Below are 18,382 nucleotides of genomic sequence, written 5' to 3' on the forward strand. Positions count from 1 at the left end.
CCTTGTTTGATTTTTTTAACCAAAGTTGACAGAGCTGCTGTAAATTACTAGAAACAATATATTCCAGTCCATAAGTTATTTTATACATATGGAAAAAAATCCAGATATTTAATTGACTATCAGTTCAAACTGGTTGACTGTTGATGAAATTGTCATTGCAAATGTTCTTGCGTACTCTGCGTGCACAGCCCCGTAGGTGAGTGTGGTTATCCCAGATCCAACAGAAGGGGCATCTGCATTCAAGCTCTTAATCTCTTTCTGATTATGCTATTACCACCCTAGTGGGAATCCTGTAGTGGCTTTTCTTCAATCTTTCATGCAAATCCTGTCTGTGTAGAAAGTTGATCGCAGCCCAGTAACCAGACTGTATGCTTAGTTGTTCATTCTTTTCCGTCTGATAATTATGTACTTACGAAAAGTAACATATGTTCAGAAAGACAGGATTTCTGAAGATGTTTACCTCATAACCTGATGTTTGTAGAACTCATTTGGGATGATGATGTGTATTTTTGCTTGTAGGTAATCCACATCTTCTCTATCACCTGATGAGTGTCCTAATAATCGGATTATCTCTGTTCCCTAGATTGTTATTTATAGATTTTTTTTAAGAAAATTTGTTTGTCTAAGTAGATGACCTAAGTATCATTTGTGTCCATCTTGTTGGCTAGGTTAATGACAGCAAGTAAGGGGCAAGCAAGCATTTTGGCCTTAGAAGCCATGTTTGATATAATTAAAAACCTAGCAGACTAAGTAATTAATAAAAAATAATAAGAACTGTAGATGCATATCTTGCTATCTTTCTCCCTCTAGAAACATCTTTACCTATAGTTAGCTGATACCAAACAAGTTTTTATTAGCTTTGAATAGAAATCACTTGACTGAAATTGCTGAACAGCAGGGAACAACACAGCAATGTGGGTTACAAAACTGAATTTGACATTGAAGAGTAATAACACTAAGGACTCATAAGGAAACTTATAAAATAAGATATTTGTGAGTTTAGCCAAATGCAATGAAACTAAATTCAAGAAGCCTGAAGTAAAGTGGAGAAGATAACTGAAACTAAGAAGCGAAATTATGATGTGATTTGGAAGATATTGAAAGATAAGGGAAGAAATATTCTGTTCTTGCTAGAATAACAAGGCAGTCCATCTCTTTGTGTGAGCCTTGTGCACAGCTATGTCAGCAACATTAGTGAATATGCAAGCAAATTTGAAGTGTATAAAATCTGCCCCTGTGATGCTTTATTTTTTGCTGAGGTATTTATCTGAGAGCTTGTTCTACTAAATTGAAGACATTTTCAAGTGTTGCAGTAGTTATTTTGCTTTTAGTTATCTTACTCCTCTCTTTACTAATTCCAAATTTGACAATTTTTGTGGCTAATCTAGAAGGAAGCTGAGCTATCAATTATCTTAATATATATTGATACTAGATTATAAATCACTGACTGAGCAACAAGTGCATCAGGATGCTCCTCCTACCTTCAGAGAACATCATATTGAGAGAAATAACTTTCTAAGGTGCATTTGCTCTTCCATAGGTTCACAGACGTGGATTCCATCCAGAGTCAATGTCAGCGGAAAAGTGTTAAAAAATATTTCATTCTGTCTTAAAATAATGAAGATACAAAATTTACAGTGAATGAGGAGATGTCAAACCCTCCCTTCTCTGTGGCTGGGACTACGGAGATAAGTTTCAATTACATGAGTGGTTTGGAGATGGTTAAAATTAGGTTAAAATTATCAACAAAGTTTAAATGGTTCCAGAGACTTTTACCTTATGCTGTTTCTCATTTCCCACTTTCATCTTCATCTACTGTTATATCTCCATTTTGTGCCATGTTTAAGCTCAAAATGCTACAACTATACAAATTAAATAGGGCCTCGTGCCTATTTATTAGGAAGAATACCACAATAAACAAAAAACAACAAAAAAAAAAGACACCCCCAAAAACCCCAAAAATAACCAAAAACTCCCCAAAAACAAAACCCAAAGACAAAATACAGAACCCCTCCCCTCGCCAACCCACCAAACAAAAAGACCCTACAAAACCCACCCAAAAAGTCACCAAAACATAAACTTCCAAGTGTTAAAAATTCAGTGAAAGGAAACTTTATAGGAGTTGGCTGTTGGCTTAATATTCAAGCTTTTTGAGTCCCTAATTTGGCAAGAAAATCAGTGCGACAAAGACTTCCTTCACTCTGCCCTTTTGTGCACACTGTGGAGTGCCTCATCTCTTCTGTGTCCTGACCAGGAACCAGCTCAAACCTGCTCCCCTCCCTACTGTTCTGTGTTTCCAGATTTATTTTCCAGGGAAATGAAGGTCTTGGATGGGAAATGTGATAGAAAGACTTCAATCTTGGCATTATATAGGGTAGGGATACAACTAAAACAGTGACTAAAATCCAAGAATATTTCAAGCTTTTTACTTAATGGTTTTGCATTGCCATTGCTTTAGGCTATAATTTACTTTGAAAAAGATAAATTTATGAGCAAGATCCAACCATAAGCTTTATGAAAAACATACAATTTCTTGAGCAATCTTTCCTATCTTGTCAAAATCATCAGAATGTTTAACTAAAATTTATTTATTCAAAATCTACTAAATGCAGCTATTTGTGAGAGAATTCTTTATCTTTTAGGCACTGTTTTGCTCTTGTGTTTCACAGCATAAATATGTTACTTTTTTCCTTTACTGTGTATTGTTTTCAACAAAAATGAGCATAAAATATAACAAATGCACATGTAAAATTTGTTCTGTTCCTGTGCCCATTCTAGTCAACCCTTAGGTGAAACATATTGTAATATATATTCTATATGTTAGCACAGTTTAAATTATATTTATTTTTTGCGATGAATACTGCTAAGAAACAAAACATATTATGTGCCTCAAAATGGCTGGAACTGTTGCCAAGAAAACAGCAGATGTTCACTCAATCGACAGAAAGAAAACTGATATTCAACATGTAGAGAATTTATTTCAGAGAATTTATGATTTTTTTACTGGGGATTTTGGAGACAATGTGAACTGAAAGACAAGAGACATTCTATTTTTGGCTTTGTTGTGACTTGCTGTGTGGTCTCTAAGCAGTTACTTCACCTTTCTGTCTCCATTTCTTGTTTCCCCTTTTGTCTCTTCCCTTTAGAATTTAGGGTTTTCAAAAGAGTCTGTATTACACATTTGTAGCATGCACAATGAAACCACTGCAAAATAAATAATAATTATAATAAGGCCAATTTTAACTCTGTCTTCAGCACATAAATGAAAGAAAATTCCTCATTTTCTGTAATTTCAGAAAAAAATACTTGTTATTAATGTTCTTGTGAACACAACAGGAGGAACTGGAGATCGATCAGGCTCATGTCTTCATTCTATAAACTTTTTGGATGGTTTTAGTGAAATCAACTCACAGCCAAGCTGGAGTCCAACCAACCGACAGAAAAGACAGGCTTTTAATCAGGCTTCTCTACAATGGAGCACATCCATTTGATAAATGAACTAATTAAGCAAATGAATAAGTATAACCTACCACTGTGAATGACACTATGAAAAACCTTCATATCCATATTAATAGTTCTAGAAAACCAGAAAAAAAAAGGATGGGAAAAATACAAGTTCAATTCATTAAGCACATTTATGTAAATGAATTTTTACCATGGGCAGTGGTCCGGTATAATGCATGCTCTGTATGTATAAAGATGACAAGGGGTAAAGAAGTCTGAAATAAAGTTATTTCGCTTCTGAGGTTTTCTTAGTATCAGCCATTTCACAGGGAGAAGAATGTAGCAATGACTCATGCTCTTTCTGAATGTCCTTCTGTAAAAATAATTACAATGCCATAACACCTGTATCCTGTTTTTCCTTCAATATCCAAAATATGCATAACCTCCTCAGGGAAAAAAAAAAAAAAACCAACAACAAAAAAAAAAACCCAACAAAACCCTTCATTATTAAAAAAAAACCCAAACAAAAAAAAAAAAAAAAAAAAAAAGACTCATTTAATAAAATCTCAGCTGCATTTTCCCAACTTTTTCTGATTAGAGGTGTCTAGGATTGATTTGTCAGCTTTGGAAACAACATAAGTCATCTCATTGGTATTAGGGAAATAGCAGTGATCCCCGAGACTGTGGGAATTTTTTTAGTGTTCTGTTTTTCCTATACACACCCTTGAAATCTGGCTTTCTCTAAAAAATATTATATATAAATGAGACAAAAAGAATGACCACTCAGGTAGCCAAAATCATGTGAACAGGTAAGAGTTAGTTATTAGAAACGAAAATTTGAATGAATTTGTATTCCTATGATACAAATATTATATTCTGCTTATCTTCATCTGTCTAATTTTCAGCTGGTTGTCCAATTCAAAGTGCTTTTCATTTCAGTATTATTTAATGAATTGGTTTTTTCCCTGCAATAATTATTACCTTTTGGAGAATTGTTGTGAGATTTTGTTTTCTTTAAGACACAGTACACATATTAATAATTTGTATGACAATTTTTTTTTTTATTTATTATGAGATTAAGAATCATCAGTGACTTATCTACCAGGAACAGAAATCCAGGTAGTGAGCGCCTCTGAAGTGAACCTGTTTAAAAAATGAAATTTCTATCTAGTTATGAAATCTTTTCCAAAGAAGAGTTTTGTTCATTTTACACCTACTATAAGAATTAAAGCAAGCAGTAAAACAATAAACAAGAAGGGCATTCATCAGGAAAGACACTGTGGTAGCACAGATAATACTTTGATAAGATTCATTCCTATGATATGTCAAATCCTTTACCATTGAATTTACTGTAATACAGAATCATAGAATCATACAATGGTTTGGGTTGGAAGAGACCTTAGTGGTCATCGAGTTCCAGTGCACTGTCATGGGCTACTGTCATGTTCTACCTAACATATAATCTAAATTTCTCTCTCATTGAAGCCATTCACCCTTGTCTTGTCACTACATGCCCTTCTAAAAAGTTCCTCTTCAGTTTTTTTCTAGGCCCTGGAAGGTTGTTTTAATGTATGAGTATAGTGGTAACCTGTTGAAACAGCTGCAGCAAGTGGAAGCGTGTTGTACAGTTGATAAATAGAAATTTAAAGCAGGTTAAATTGACTGTAAAGGTGCTTTATGGGTTATTAGCTATACAAAATGTTTGAATATGAGAAATGAAAAGGCATCCTGTAAATTCATTTGATATGTATGGAATAATAAAGACTTTCTGTAGTTACCCTGCAGAAAGAAGCTACAAATTCATAAAGTACAGTTGTGTAATAAGCAATTCTTACATATGTTAGTTTAGAAAAATGACAAGCATCTCTGAGAGAGTTACATATTTTTCATACCAAATGTAGGCTACTGCAATTATCTCTCTTGTAGTATTTATCAGACTTTTTAAAGCCTGTGATATGAATCTGCACATAGGACATGGCTTACTGACCATGCATTCTGTCATGTACAATCAGAGAATGCCTTGGGTTGGAAGGAACCATTAACACCATCTAATTCCAAGCCTCCTACAATGTCAGGGATACCTTTTACTAGACTTGATACCTTGGGGCCCCATCCAAGCTGACCCTGAACACTTCCAGGGACAGAGCATCTACAGCTTCTCTGGATAACCTGTTCTAGTGCCTCACCATCCTTACTGTGAAGAATTTTTGTTTGGTATCTATTCTGTACTTTCAGTTGGAAGTCATTACCCCTTATCACTACATGTCCTTGTACAAAGCTCTCTCAAGCTTCCCTGTAGGTCTCCTCCAGGTAATAAAAGCTGCTGTAAGATCTTCCTGGAGCCTTCTCCAGGCCAAACAGCACTCAGTCTCTCAGCCTGTCTTCATATGAAAGGTGAGTTCTAGCCTTCTGATGACCTTTATGACACTCCTCTGGACTCTCTCCAGCATGTTCAAGTGCTTCTTATGTTAGTGGCCTCAGAGCTGGATGCATTACTCCAAATGTGGCCTTGCTGGAGTGGAGTACAGGGGAATAACCAACTCCCTAAACCTGCTGGCGTATTCTTCTTTTTATTTAGTCCATGATACATTTGGCTTTCTGGGCTGTGATTGCACATTTCTGGGTCATGTCAAGCTTCTCATCAATCAAAACCCCCTAGTCCTTCTCCTCAGGACTCAATCAATTCTCTTCCCAGCCTGTGTCTGTGCTTTGGATTGACCTAAACCACCTGCAGGACTTTGCACTTGGCTTTGTTGATGTTCATGAGGTTTGCAGGGGCCCATCTCTCAAGCCTGAATCTGCATACTAGAATTAGAAATAGTTGAAATTTTACTTTTGTTGTGAATTGTTGAAATGCTGAAATTGAATTTTACTTTTCATTTCTTATATGTGCTTTCTTTGGAAAGTGCCTGTTGAGTTTTAATTAGTAAACAGAAGGTACTGTTTTAGTTATGATTATTCTTTGTTATTTAATTTAATTTAATTTTATATTTGCAAGAAATCCTTGTACTTCATTGTCATTAGAAATGAAAAGGGAAAATGAAGCTGTTTTGACTCCAAGTCTTCTGTATTCAAGAAGTTCTTTTTATTTCCTGGGACATCCTGATTTTTAAAAAGAATATAATGATCTAACCTTGAAAAACAGGTTATCTTTTTTAGAGTTAGCTTGTTCCTTTTCTTTTGTACTATACATCTCTGGTGTATCAGGTCGTGCTAATCTCTGTTGTGGTATATATGTCTTTCTGCAAACTGCCCCATGCCATTGGCCCAAGGGATAAGAAATCAACATTGTTCTTTCTCACAGAAGATCAGTGTTTCTATGGCCCTGTAACACGTGTTACACATTCCTGGTACAAAATTGGATTAAGTTAAAATGGGTAATAGTGTAGAGAAATCAGAGCTGGAAACAATCAAAATGTTGTCTTGCAAGCTGAGAGCAATGCGCTTTTGGGAGAAAGAAAAGGAATGTAAAATACTAGGCAAAGTCACTTTTAGAAATTTCAAGACTGCTGTGATGCATTCAATAATATCACAGGGGAAAGGAATTTTCTTTACAAGAAACAGGTTGCCAGTTGAGACTATTAGCCATTCTGTTACCCCTACATAATAAAGCTAAATTGTGTAAGCTGTGCAGATAACAGATGGACCAACAGAGACAAATTATTTGTGATGTAACTGATAACTAGGTTGAAGCTGAATTATTGTGTACTTTAAAAGAGCACTGAATAGTTTGCAAGATTAGGGAAAACTTGACTTCCCAAATGAAAACAGTGAGAGAAATGAAATATATCCTCTTATGAACATGTACTGATCCACAAAGACAAAATGCAGAGGTAAATGGATGACAGAGAACAGATTTATTGGTAATAAATGGGAAGACAGTCACAGCAAAACATGGTTGTCCAGTGCCCACAGGACACACAGTCATGGTAACAATTATACTCATCTCCTTGAGACATATATAATTTTCTGGACAAATTAAAATGTACAAAACTAATTATTTTTTACTTCTTGCTTTGTATACATACAGTTTTATATCTAATTTTTGATGACATCAGTGGCCATCATAGATCTTGAAACAGATAAACAGACACACCTGATTACTTGATTAAGAGTGACTGATAGAAAATAAATATTGTAGATGACCAAAGCATGACTTCAGGGAAGATATGGTTTAGACAATATTCATCTGATATTAATATTGAAAACTTGCTCACTTTGCAGAGAAGAATAAATTAGTGCTTCCATTTTTTCAGTGTATTCTACTTTGTAATTTACATCTCATTATTACTTGTATTTTATTTGGGTAAACACATCAGTGATTGATAAATACTTTTTTCATTGGACAAAAATATTAATAACTTCTAACTTGTTTTATGCTAATAAATAAAGTGTAATTCTTTATAGCTTTCCTACTTATCACATTTCTTTTCTTTGCTGATCTGTACAGGGTGAAATTTTCCCAAACTCCAAAGATGGATGAAAGTTTTCTTCAGGGTAAGAACTGACTGTTCTGAAGCCTGCCAGTTTTATTCAATTTTTTTTTAAAAATTTTTTTTTTAATTGAGCTAACTCTGCATTGTAGTGATTTTTACTCAGAATATCCCAAAATACTCACTCAAACCAATAATCATGTGTTGATAGGTGAAATTAGTTTCAGAATTCTAATGAAGCTCAGCAGCTGGGAGACAGACAGCTCATCTGAAGATTAAATGAGAAAAATTGCCACTTTTGCTGGTTCCTTTAGGAACTCATTTACATTCTGTCAGCTCCCATTAGGGATGGGAACTGCAAATATTGAGGGAAATATGCATGAATTCAGTGCTGAAATGGCCAATCGTGATCAGTTTCTTCCTGCTTACAAAGCTGCCAGAAGATTTTATGTAGGTATGCCTTCTGGAAACAGTGGGTGATAATCTGCTTGCTTTCAACTGTCTCTTAAAATTTTGAATTTAACATAACTAAAAAAAACAATCCTCAGCATAACAAGGAGAACACATGGTAAAAATGTAATCCTAAATTTTAGGATTAACATTCCTGGAGTCTTCTATACAGTATTCTGTCCTTTTTGGTTTTCTTGCCTTTTCTTTCAACCATGGGTCTATAAAGCTTCAGTATTTCTTTTTATGTGACAGTATCAACAGCAATGGCAAGGAAGATACCACACAATCATCTTTCCCTTGTTACAGCCCTGAATTTCTATGTACTTGTGTCCTCATCATATTGACAAGTCTTCATGAGGTCTGCTGACAAAGCCAAGGAATCTATAGCATGTAGGTGTTATTCACTTCTCCACTGGCTTTGGTGCTATTTATATAGATCACAAGTAGAGGTGACTGTGCCAATAAAAGAAATGCATTTAAGCATTCAGCCAGGAATGTAAAAGACAATGCAAAAGTGAATACAGGAAGAGAATGCTACTTTAAACATGGGAAAGTGCAATGCTCTTGTGTTGCAGATTTTTGCTGTTTTCAATTTTCTTTAAATAAGGGTTTCAGAAGATTAATAAGAGTATGGGAACGTGGCATAAGATGCTCAACAAATGTTTTTCAACTGGACCTACAGGAGAGTTGGATGACAAATTCATAGCTTCAATGAAACAGCTATATTTTCTGTTTCAGAAATATTTAGGCAAATTCTAAATGGAAAACTATTTTTTGTTAGATCTACAGGTTTGAGTAACTTTGTCCTAGCAATTCTAAGATCCTTAATGTTGTTGATTTTTAATAAAGCTGACTAGATTACTATGAATAGTCTTGCACTCTGAAGAACTCGAATAATTTAAGTGGAATAAGTCAATTCTACAGGACATGCTAAATGGCTTGAATCACACAGGTAGAAATGTAGCATTTGCATTACACTTACAAGGAGAGGATTACAAAAAGCAAATTATTTTGCAAAAGCAGAAAACAGCTTCATTTAACATACATTTTGAAAGTGAATGCTGCACAACCCTATGGTCATACTAAGTGTGAATACAGCAATTGCAAAGACTGAGAATGACTAGAGATGTTCAAGAATACTTCATACATCTGCAGATACAGATTTTCAACTGGAGCAAGGTTTCAATGTATCACCTGGTAATCCTTGTTTCCTTGCTCCTTACTTCCACTCCTCTAAACTGTATAGAAAAATATTTCAGGATTTTGAAAAGAGCTACTAGAGGGACACAAGTTTTGGAAACCCTATTTCAGAGCCTTAGAGCAAGGGCTTAACTAACTGACTTTATAAAGTAGTTCAAAGAATTTCATTATAACATATTTACAGCTATTTAAAATACTGGAGAAAACTGCAAAATAAAAATCTCATTACACAATCTACAGATGTCCTACAGAATCACATATTATTTCAAATGCATGAAACTAATGCAAATTAAAAGCAGAAAGCAGATTAATTTAGTGTCAAGAAACAGCACACAGTATCAATCGCTGAAATAGTCAGTACATGCTAGTGGACTCTTCTGAATTCTTACGTATGCTTGTAAAAAAAGCATACAGTACTTTCCACAACACCTGTGTCAAAAAGTATTTAATAAAATACTAGTAGCATTTATGTACATGCTTAGCATTTCAAAAATTCAAAAGGTATACTAATTCATATGTCCAAAATTTGTAATCTATATAAAAAGTAAGTTCATGGGAGCTACTGTCCAAACAGCTTTGTCTTTATCTCCAGTAATATCATGGAACAGATTCTTGGGGCATCTATGTCCAAGCATGTGAATGCCAGAGAGTTGATTAGAAACACCGAGAATGTTTTCACGAAGGGAAAATTGTGCCTGAGTAATCTGGTGTAATCAGTCCACCATTGATGGACTAAACACATTGGTGGTTGAGGGAAGAAGGGCTATGGATATCATGTACTGCGACTTCTGTAAGGCCTTTGAAGTGTTCCCACACAGCATTCTTGTCTCTAAATGGGAGAAATATGAGGCTGATGAATGGAATAAAATCTAAAATGGATAAGGAATTGAACAGATGTCAGTTTCTAAATGCATGCAGTCAATAGCACCGTAGCAGCGTGTGGCAGTGGGAAGGTTCCATTTTTTCCATTAAGACATTAGTAACAAGTGGTGTCTCTCAAAGGTCTATACTGGAATCAGTATTAATTAATAGATTATTAATTAATATATTAATAATTAATTAATATATTAATTAACAGACACTGGGATTGAGTGGACCCTCAGCAGGTTTGCAGACCATACCAAGCTGAGCCGTGCAGTTGATTCACTTCAAGGAAGGATACAGAGGGGCATTTTCCACCTGGAGGAGTAGGTCTACATGAACTTTATGAAGTTCAATAAGTCCAAAGTCCTGCACCTGTCTTAGTATTAAGACATAATTAGGATGACCTCAGAACCAAGAACTGATACTGATTTTAATTACACTTGAATCTATGTGCAAGGGTTGTTTTAGAAGGTTCATGACTGGTAGATCTTAATTTTAAAATATTACCCTAAATAATAATGAACAATACTTGAAGATCATTTTCTTGCTTTTCTGGTTTGGTTAATGATTTCCACAGTGATTGCTGGAAAAAAGAAAAAGGAGTCTAATTTATTGATTTTTTTTTTCTGGGATTTCATGTATATAGAAGAGATTTACATAGATAAATGTTATACATTTGCATTGCTGGCATGTCTCATTTTTTTCACTGGCAGTCTTAAGTTAAGAAGCTTTCTTCATTAATTTCCTTACAGGTCGATGACCTGTATAACAGCTCTGTAGTGTAAGCACTCTTATACTCTATAAATTGCCTTACATATTAAAAATATCATCTCCACATAGCAAACTATCTGTTAATGAATAGCTGAATGACTAAAACACATGTTGAGAAATGGATAAAGATTTTGTAAGGCAATTAAGCTTAGCATTATGCTTACATTACTAAGGTATTTGCATTACAAAAGAGTATTGTACAGTAGAAAAGTGGTATGAAGACAGATATGTTATTATTGTGAAACTCAACAGCCTTCATAACTAACTCCCCTGTTCTGTTTATACCATGCTGAAAAAGAATTTGTTTTGAAGCTATAACATTCAGTATGTAAAAAATAAACATTTATAAAAGTACTACTGATTTACAAGGGAGGCTAATATGAACGTGAAAACATATTGACCATTTGAACTAGATAACTATTTTACAAGACTGAAAAAATGAACCTGTCATATAACAAGCAAATATATAATCCATTTTCCAGGAAGAACCCAAATTTCTTCTGACATAATTGTATTTTGCATGAAATCTTTGTTACTGCTATTCAACATCCATATCAAAGCATTGCCTGAACAAGAACTCAGTGCACTATAGGTTGTATAAAATAGAATTCCACTGTCTATGATATACTATTTATTTGAAAAGTGATAGAGAAGCATGGAGATTAAAGTCCAATGAGGGGTTTGAGGTATAGAAACAGGTTGAACCAAAGCAAAAGATACATACTAATTTGATGTCATTTTATCCCAGGCACAGTATTTTTTTGAATTTTATGAATTCTATAAGAAAATAATCTGATGTAAACCTTGTAAGTTTTGTAAATCAGCCCTAAATATATGGCATGCTAAGGCTCCTGGAAATTTACGTGCAGAGCCCATCAGCAGTTTTGGCTTCCAAGGAGTGCAATTCTCTAAGTGTGGCTCTGCATGGTGCCCAGAGCCATGCTCTTGTGCTGAACAAGCAAGACCTCAAAGTGAATTCAATATAACTTTGAATATATTGCTTTGGGATTTCTGCTAATGTATCTGCATGGTGTTCCAGTGTGCACTGGTGACATTTCAGAGATAGATTTGCTGAGGGAGATAACTTGGCTGATGCGGCTGCCAGACACTTTGATTGCCACAGGGCTGAGGATCCCACAGCACCCTAGTATTGTAACACTAAGAAATTTTTCCATATTGTCTAGTGTTGAACTGTGAGGATTGAACCCAGAAACATGGATTCTGGGATTTCTAGGATGCAAGGTTTTTAGACAACCCACATCTTCCACTCTTTTAATAGGGTTCTGTTTCCTTTCCCCAAAAAGAAATGGTTATTTGGTTACACTTTTTGTTTCTTAACATAATTTCACAATATACATTCTTTAATAAAATGGAATTGTCCATCTCTGCACAGTTATAATTAGGTATGAAGATAGAAAGAAAGATCAAGTGATGAGAAGGTTAATGATGAATTCTTGCTACCTCAGAGCCTCTTCTTTCAAGCTGTGAGGTAGAAAATGAGAATTCTTGCAATGAAAAAAAAAAGACCATAACAAAAACTGATATTAGTTCCCTAAAGCAACATTTTTCAGCTTTTCCAAGTAGATGTCTGATTATTCAAATTTAAATTTTCATTACTATCTCCTTTACAGTTGCTGCAGAAGCAAGTTCAAAAATGTATCAGTGAGAAGTCAATAGTCAATTTACTCGTGTAACTCTGGAAAGGTTGTCAGAGAAAACTTTCTCCTGAGATTACAGTGTTAAGGAGCAGGCAAGTGAGATCACCTTCATTTCAGATGGTAATTACAGCACTTCAGAAGCACCCAGTTTCCTCTCCTGACACCATAACTCTGGGAAGGTAAAATGAAGTACCTTTCCTATACTTTTATCTATTAGATTGTATACTGTGATCTCCCCATGTTTGGCAATATTCTGAACCTATAAAACTAACTCTGGTCAGTTAAGAAGCACCAATTTTTTTTCTAGTCTCATTTAAAACTTCTAGAAGGTTTGAAAGGTTTGCCCTCATGGAAGCCATACCCTATTGAGCTATAATTGCATGAATGCTGTCTTTAATTAAATTTGAAACCAGTTTCCTTGGAGCAAATATGAGACCTACTGGTCTGTAATGCCAAGGCTCATATAGGGCTTTTTTATTTTATTTTTAACCTAAGATAACAACTTCCCAATCTTTGAGAACAGTGTGTGGTTTATTAAGGATCTATTGCATATCTTCATTGCTACCTCTGCTATTTCACACTTCAGTTCCTACAGAATTCTTTCATCAGCACCATCTGGTCCCAGTGATTTACTGCCCTGGATTTTTTTTCTGAGTTGCTCAATAATATCTTACTTAGAGGCATCAGCCTTTGTTAAGTCCACTCATTAATTCCTTATAAAAATTATCTTTGAGTCAAGAAATTTCCTCATTGCCCTTCACAGCAAATATGTGTGCAGAAAGCTACTTTTCATTTTGCCTTGCTTTGATTCCTTTGTTCATTAGTTGATAGTTCAAAGGACTGGTAGTTATGCTGGTTTTTTGCTGGTTTCTGAAAAAGCTTTAGGTTTCTTCCTGTCTCTTGAAGATGTTTTGATGATCTTAGTCAAACTTCTTCCTCCTTTATTTCTTCCCTAATTATCGTATTATTTTTCCTTTTGTGCATATTTCTTCTGAGTTTAATGGCAGGACTATGTTGATGTGTAGTTATATTATGTTAATAAGCTCTCAAGAAAATGAAGATTGGGTACATTTTGAAGCTGTATAGTATGAACGATTAGCATATTATTATGAATTTCCTGTGCAGAATGAATAATTCTGTGGTAAGTGGGGTGTAATTTTGCACCTATATTTCTTACCAAGTGCCTGGGTAATGAATGTAAAAATTTCCACCTTCACTAAGTCTGTGCATATGTGCTTATGAGGAGAGGGAGGGGAATCTAAGGGAAGACCTCTGGATGGGCAATGCTTGATCACTAAAGAACATCCTTGGTCCTTTTCCTTGTCTCTGATCTCTGCAATTCATATGGAGTGCAAGGAGAGCTTGAGAAATGCATCTGGTGTAGCCTGACCAATAAGGTTTGTCAGTCCTGCTGAGAAATCACACTGTCCTGAGCTGTGAGTGCCGGTCTCAGAGCTGGGGCTCACCTTGGCAGGAGCCGGGCTGAGCTGGTTTCGGCTCCTGCCTTGGAGCCACGTGCCTGTCACCTTCCTGTCTGAGCTCTGCCGGTGCCTCCACGGGAAGGGACTGGCAGAGCCAGGGGGTCGTTGTCCAAATAAGAGCCCCTGTGGCTGAGCCTGGGGAGGCTGCAGGGCCACACTCATGCTCAGCTAGGAGCAGCCAGAAGGCAGGAGACCAGGCTAAGGAAGGACATAAAAACTGCTGGAGCAGGACCCCCCAAGGCTCAGTGGAGGGGCCTCTCACTGTGAACATCATATTCACTTCCTGTGAAAGTCTTAGATTATTAATGACATATCATGTATCATCTGGTTACAGACACCCAGTGCTTTTTCAGAAAGACATAAAATTTCAAGCTCAAGATCTAGAGAAAAGGTGAATATAAACCAGTTGAATTATTAACATAGTTTTTCTGTTACAATATGATAATTTACTCTTTTAAACAGTTAAAGCACTAACAGACAATAAATTCCATGCTCCATGGTTTCCTTCTGCCATAACAAAATTTTGGATGTAACATTTTTAAGCCTGAAGGCTTGACCCAAAAAATTTCCAGGTGTGTCTGCTTTGCAACAAAGTCTGCATAATCCCTTCTCAACCCCTGACTGAAGAGCCTGGACCCTGGTTCATTTCAGCAAGCTTCATCTTTCTCTGTGTGCTTCAGGTTCCACCCTTATTGTCAGTCCATCTCCTTGTTCTACCCTTTAATTTTCCAAATGTGAACAGCTCCTCTCTCACCTCCACCTTCTGGAGGATTTGGGTGACTCAGACTGCAACAGCTGAAGCACAGAAAATGTGTGACTTTCTCCAGATGACCTAGCTGCAGCCTGCTAGAGAAACAAAGCCCACTGGAATGAGTCACAAGACAAGCAGCAACAGCAAAATGATGAGGTCCCAGGATCCTTTTGTAGTTCATTCCATATTCAGACTCACATTGTTCCCTAAGAAAGCTTTTTCTCTTAACCAATAATTTCTAACTGTAGGGTGGAAATTTTTGTAATATCTGAGAAATGTACTGACTATCCTGATTCAGATAGACATGCTATAAGGATGCAAATTGCTTTCCTTTGATTGTATCGCTTTATGAAAAGATACTGTCAAGAGAAACACTGATGTTCCTACTGTAGCTTTTTTTTGACTAGGAAAACATGAGATGGCTAAAAGCTAATTAAATATGGTGTTTTACATAACTATAGCCCAAGTTCAAGCCAGGCATATAGCAAACAAGGGAAAGTGCTAGCATACACTGTGACAGATTATCTTTTTTTTTTTTCTTATGGACACAAGTTATTTGGCAAATTAGCATGCTTATTTATTTAATATGACACAAAAAACCACATTACAATTCAAATGTATAATTATAATGGCCTATTTGGAATTGATGTTTATTTGTTGTTCATATTATATGTAATATCAGCACAGAAGCCTGATGCCATTTCTTTTGTATTAAAATAGTTTCTTTATTCTACACAGTGTTGGCAGTTAATTTAAAAATAAACATCACCTTGGAATTCATTTATTAAATTTGAAAAAAAAAAGACAATATGATAGTTTGATCCATTATTATGAGCATAATATTCGAAATCAGGCTTTCAGTAGCTTCTAATGACTTAAATGTTAAAAGTATTATTGTAATTCTAAGCAGCTACGAAATAGACTCCACCTGGTTGTATTTTGTACAAAGACATTAATAAATACATTTATGCTATCAGTTGGTATTGACGTAGCTATTTGCAGATGTAACCAACTACATGTATCTTGTTTCTTGCATGTTTTTGTATAATCATATATTGACAGCATTAAAAATGAAAGTATGATAAAGAACAATATATGTAAACAATATATATATATACACTTCAGATAAATATAAGTCGTTGTATTCTTCATGCATATGTGTATCTTGATGTGACAGGCAAAAGTCCAATGACACTCCTCAAATATACTGAAAACAGTACTCAAGCAGGAGCTTAGCTTCAAAATATTAACCAGGTAAATTCTAGAAAGACATATAAAAATATGAACACATGCACATAAATAGACACATATATATAGATATTGCTGTGGCCTCAGATGAAGTTCAGTATTTTATGGTACTATACAATGGACCATTATAAGGAAGAGTTCTAGCTCTGTATTTTAAACTGAATTCATGTTCAAAAATTTGTGAAGCAGTATTCAGAGAGACTTTGCTTGTTTCCTAAACCTGTCTTTTGCCTCCAATCTTGACCTAGTAAAAATTATATGCCTATGTACAGAGCATACATATAGTCATTGGTTAATTAACAGAACAGTCTGTTCACTACTGTAATACACTCCTTTATATTTGAATTTTAAAAAATAATACTCTTTGCCCTCATGCAATTCATAGCATTATCTGTAAGTAAAAAGAATAATAGAAGAGTCACAAGTAGCTAGTCCCTTCTATTTTGCACCCAGTCAAAGCTTGATTTTTCTCTATAACTTTGATCTATGCATTTTAATTTTAAATGATAAGGTGTTAGCATTTCACTCTGACTGGTGGGAGATCACTTGAAACACTGCACAGCCTAGGCATTAGAGAATCACCTTCCTATTTATCCTCACCTTTGTATGATTTTAGGGTTTGTTCCAGATATGCACAAAGAATTTTTAACTTTTCAGTATAGCTGTCGTATCTTTGCTTGAGTATTTAGCAATAAATATATTTAGCTCTAAAATCTTTCAAATTGATTTGTTGTTTTAATACTGAAATTTGTAGAACTACCTATAATGTGCAGCACCATCACATATTTGTTTTGCCGTGAAGATTAATTGTTCCTATATGGTGAAATAGGGGATCTAAAACAAAGAAAAGAGTTATTTAGGTAAGAAAAAAATTGCAGTCATAAATGGGCAATGCTGAAAAAGATTCTAACGGTCTAACTATTTTTTTTTCATTGAAAACAAGAATGTTTCACATTCCTGGAAGAATTAGCATTTTCTTAAAATCATATGCTCTTGACTTATCCCAACATTAGCTACTGCAACACATTTACAGCTTTACGAAACCTTAATACAAAAAGGTGATCTGAATCTGAATCAGACCCAAGCTTTCTACCCAAATATTGCAAATCCACCAGAATCAGCATCACTAATTCTTTAATAGAATAGATATTTTATGAAACCTGACAACATTAGTAGAGATTTTTTAAAATTGCAGATTAAGCCTTTTATGGAGAATCACAAATGACACTCAGGTTCAATAGAACAAAGATTTCATCTAATATTAGTTTCTGGCAAGTCAATTTGCAAGATTATTTTTGCAGATTAAATTAGCGATATTGGGAGGTCACCCTCTTACTTCTAAATCAAGAAAGAGAGACAGTTGCATAATAGCATAATGCTGTAGATATATTATTAACCAATCTTTCACAATAAGGATATTAGCTATTCACCAAGAAGGGATGAATAAAATAAAAAGATGTTTTATAACACAACGAATATCTCCCAGAAGAAGCTGGGGAAAGGCCAGCTGAATATCACTAAGAGTGCCACCTGTCTATATTTTAGCATTCGATCTCTGGAAAATGTAAGAATTTAGCTTAGAGTCAGAGAAGAAAGATGCCACCATTTAACCTGGTTTACAATCTATATATTCTGGGCTGCATGATGCATTTGTATTCTTAAAAATGTGATTTCTGGCTTTGGAGTACTTAATTAATCAGAAGATATCAGTCTATCAGTAGTTGGCGACTTATCCAGGCCAAGCAATTAATTTGGATTTGAATATTGCCACTAAGTTTAAACTGAGTCCTAATGTTTTACGTGTGTTTATACATGTAAGCAGTGTGTTAGGCAAAGTAAATATGATAACTGACATGGTTTGTCCTCACAAAAGCATTTGTGTTTCATCTGAAAGTACAAATGAATACACATTAGGGAAAGGTTTCCTGTTTTATAACAATGTTTAGTCAGTGACATTATTTCCCCTCCTACTTGCCTACCTCTCTGTACAGATCATTGTTAAACTCCTTTCCTATATCATGGATGCCCCATCCCTGGCATTGTTCAAGGCCAGGTTGGACGGGGCTTCGAGCAGCTTGGTGT

The 18,382-nt window shown here is 35.2% G+C and overlaps 1 protein-coding gene across 14 annotated transcripts in view; it reads left to right on the plus strand.

Annotated features, from left to right (window-relative positions):
- Positions 1-18,382, plus strand: part of TAFA5 (TAFA chemokine like family member 5) — a 466,608-nt gene that overhangs the window by 419,401 nt on the left and 28,825 nt on the right. For 2 of the 14 annotated variants that reach the window (XM_064422141.1, XM_064422142.1), the window contains exons 6-7: positions 5,744-5,838; positions 7,895-7,941. The exons of 10 other annotated variants lie outside the window; for them this stretch is intronic. In XM_064422141.1, coding sequence (XP_064278211.1) covers positions 5,744-5,758 — 15 coding nt within the window. In that variant the 3' untranslated portion in view covers positions 5,759-5,838; positions 7,895-7,941. The remainder of the gene's footprint in view (positions 1-5,743; positions 5,839-7,894; positions 7,942-18,382) is intronic. 2 more of the 14 variants (XM_064422133.1, XM_064422132.1) reach the window with 1 other exon arrangement.

Source organism: Passer domesticus, chromosome 5, assembly GCF_036417665.1.
Source record: "Passer domesticus isolate bPasDom1 chromosome 5, bPasDom1.hap1, whole genome shotgun sequence".
Taxonomy (NCBI): Eukaryota; Metazoa; Chordata; class Aves; order Passeriformes; family Passeridae; genus Passer; species Passer domesticus.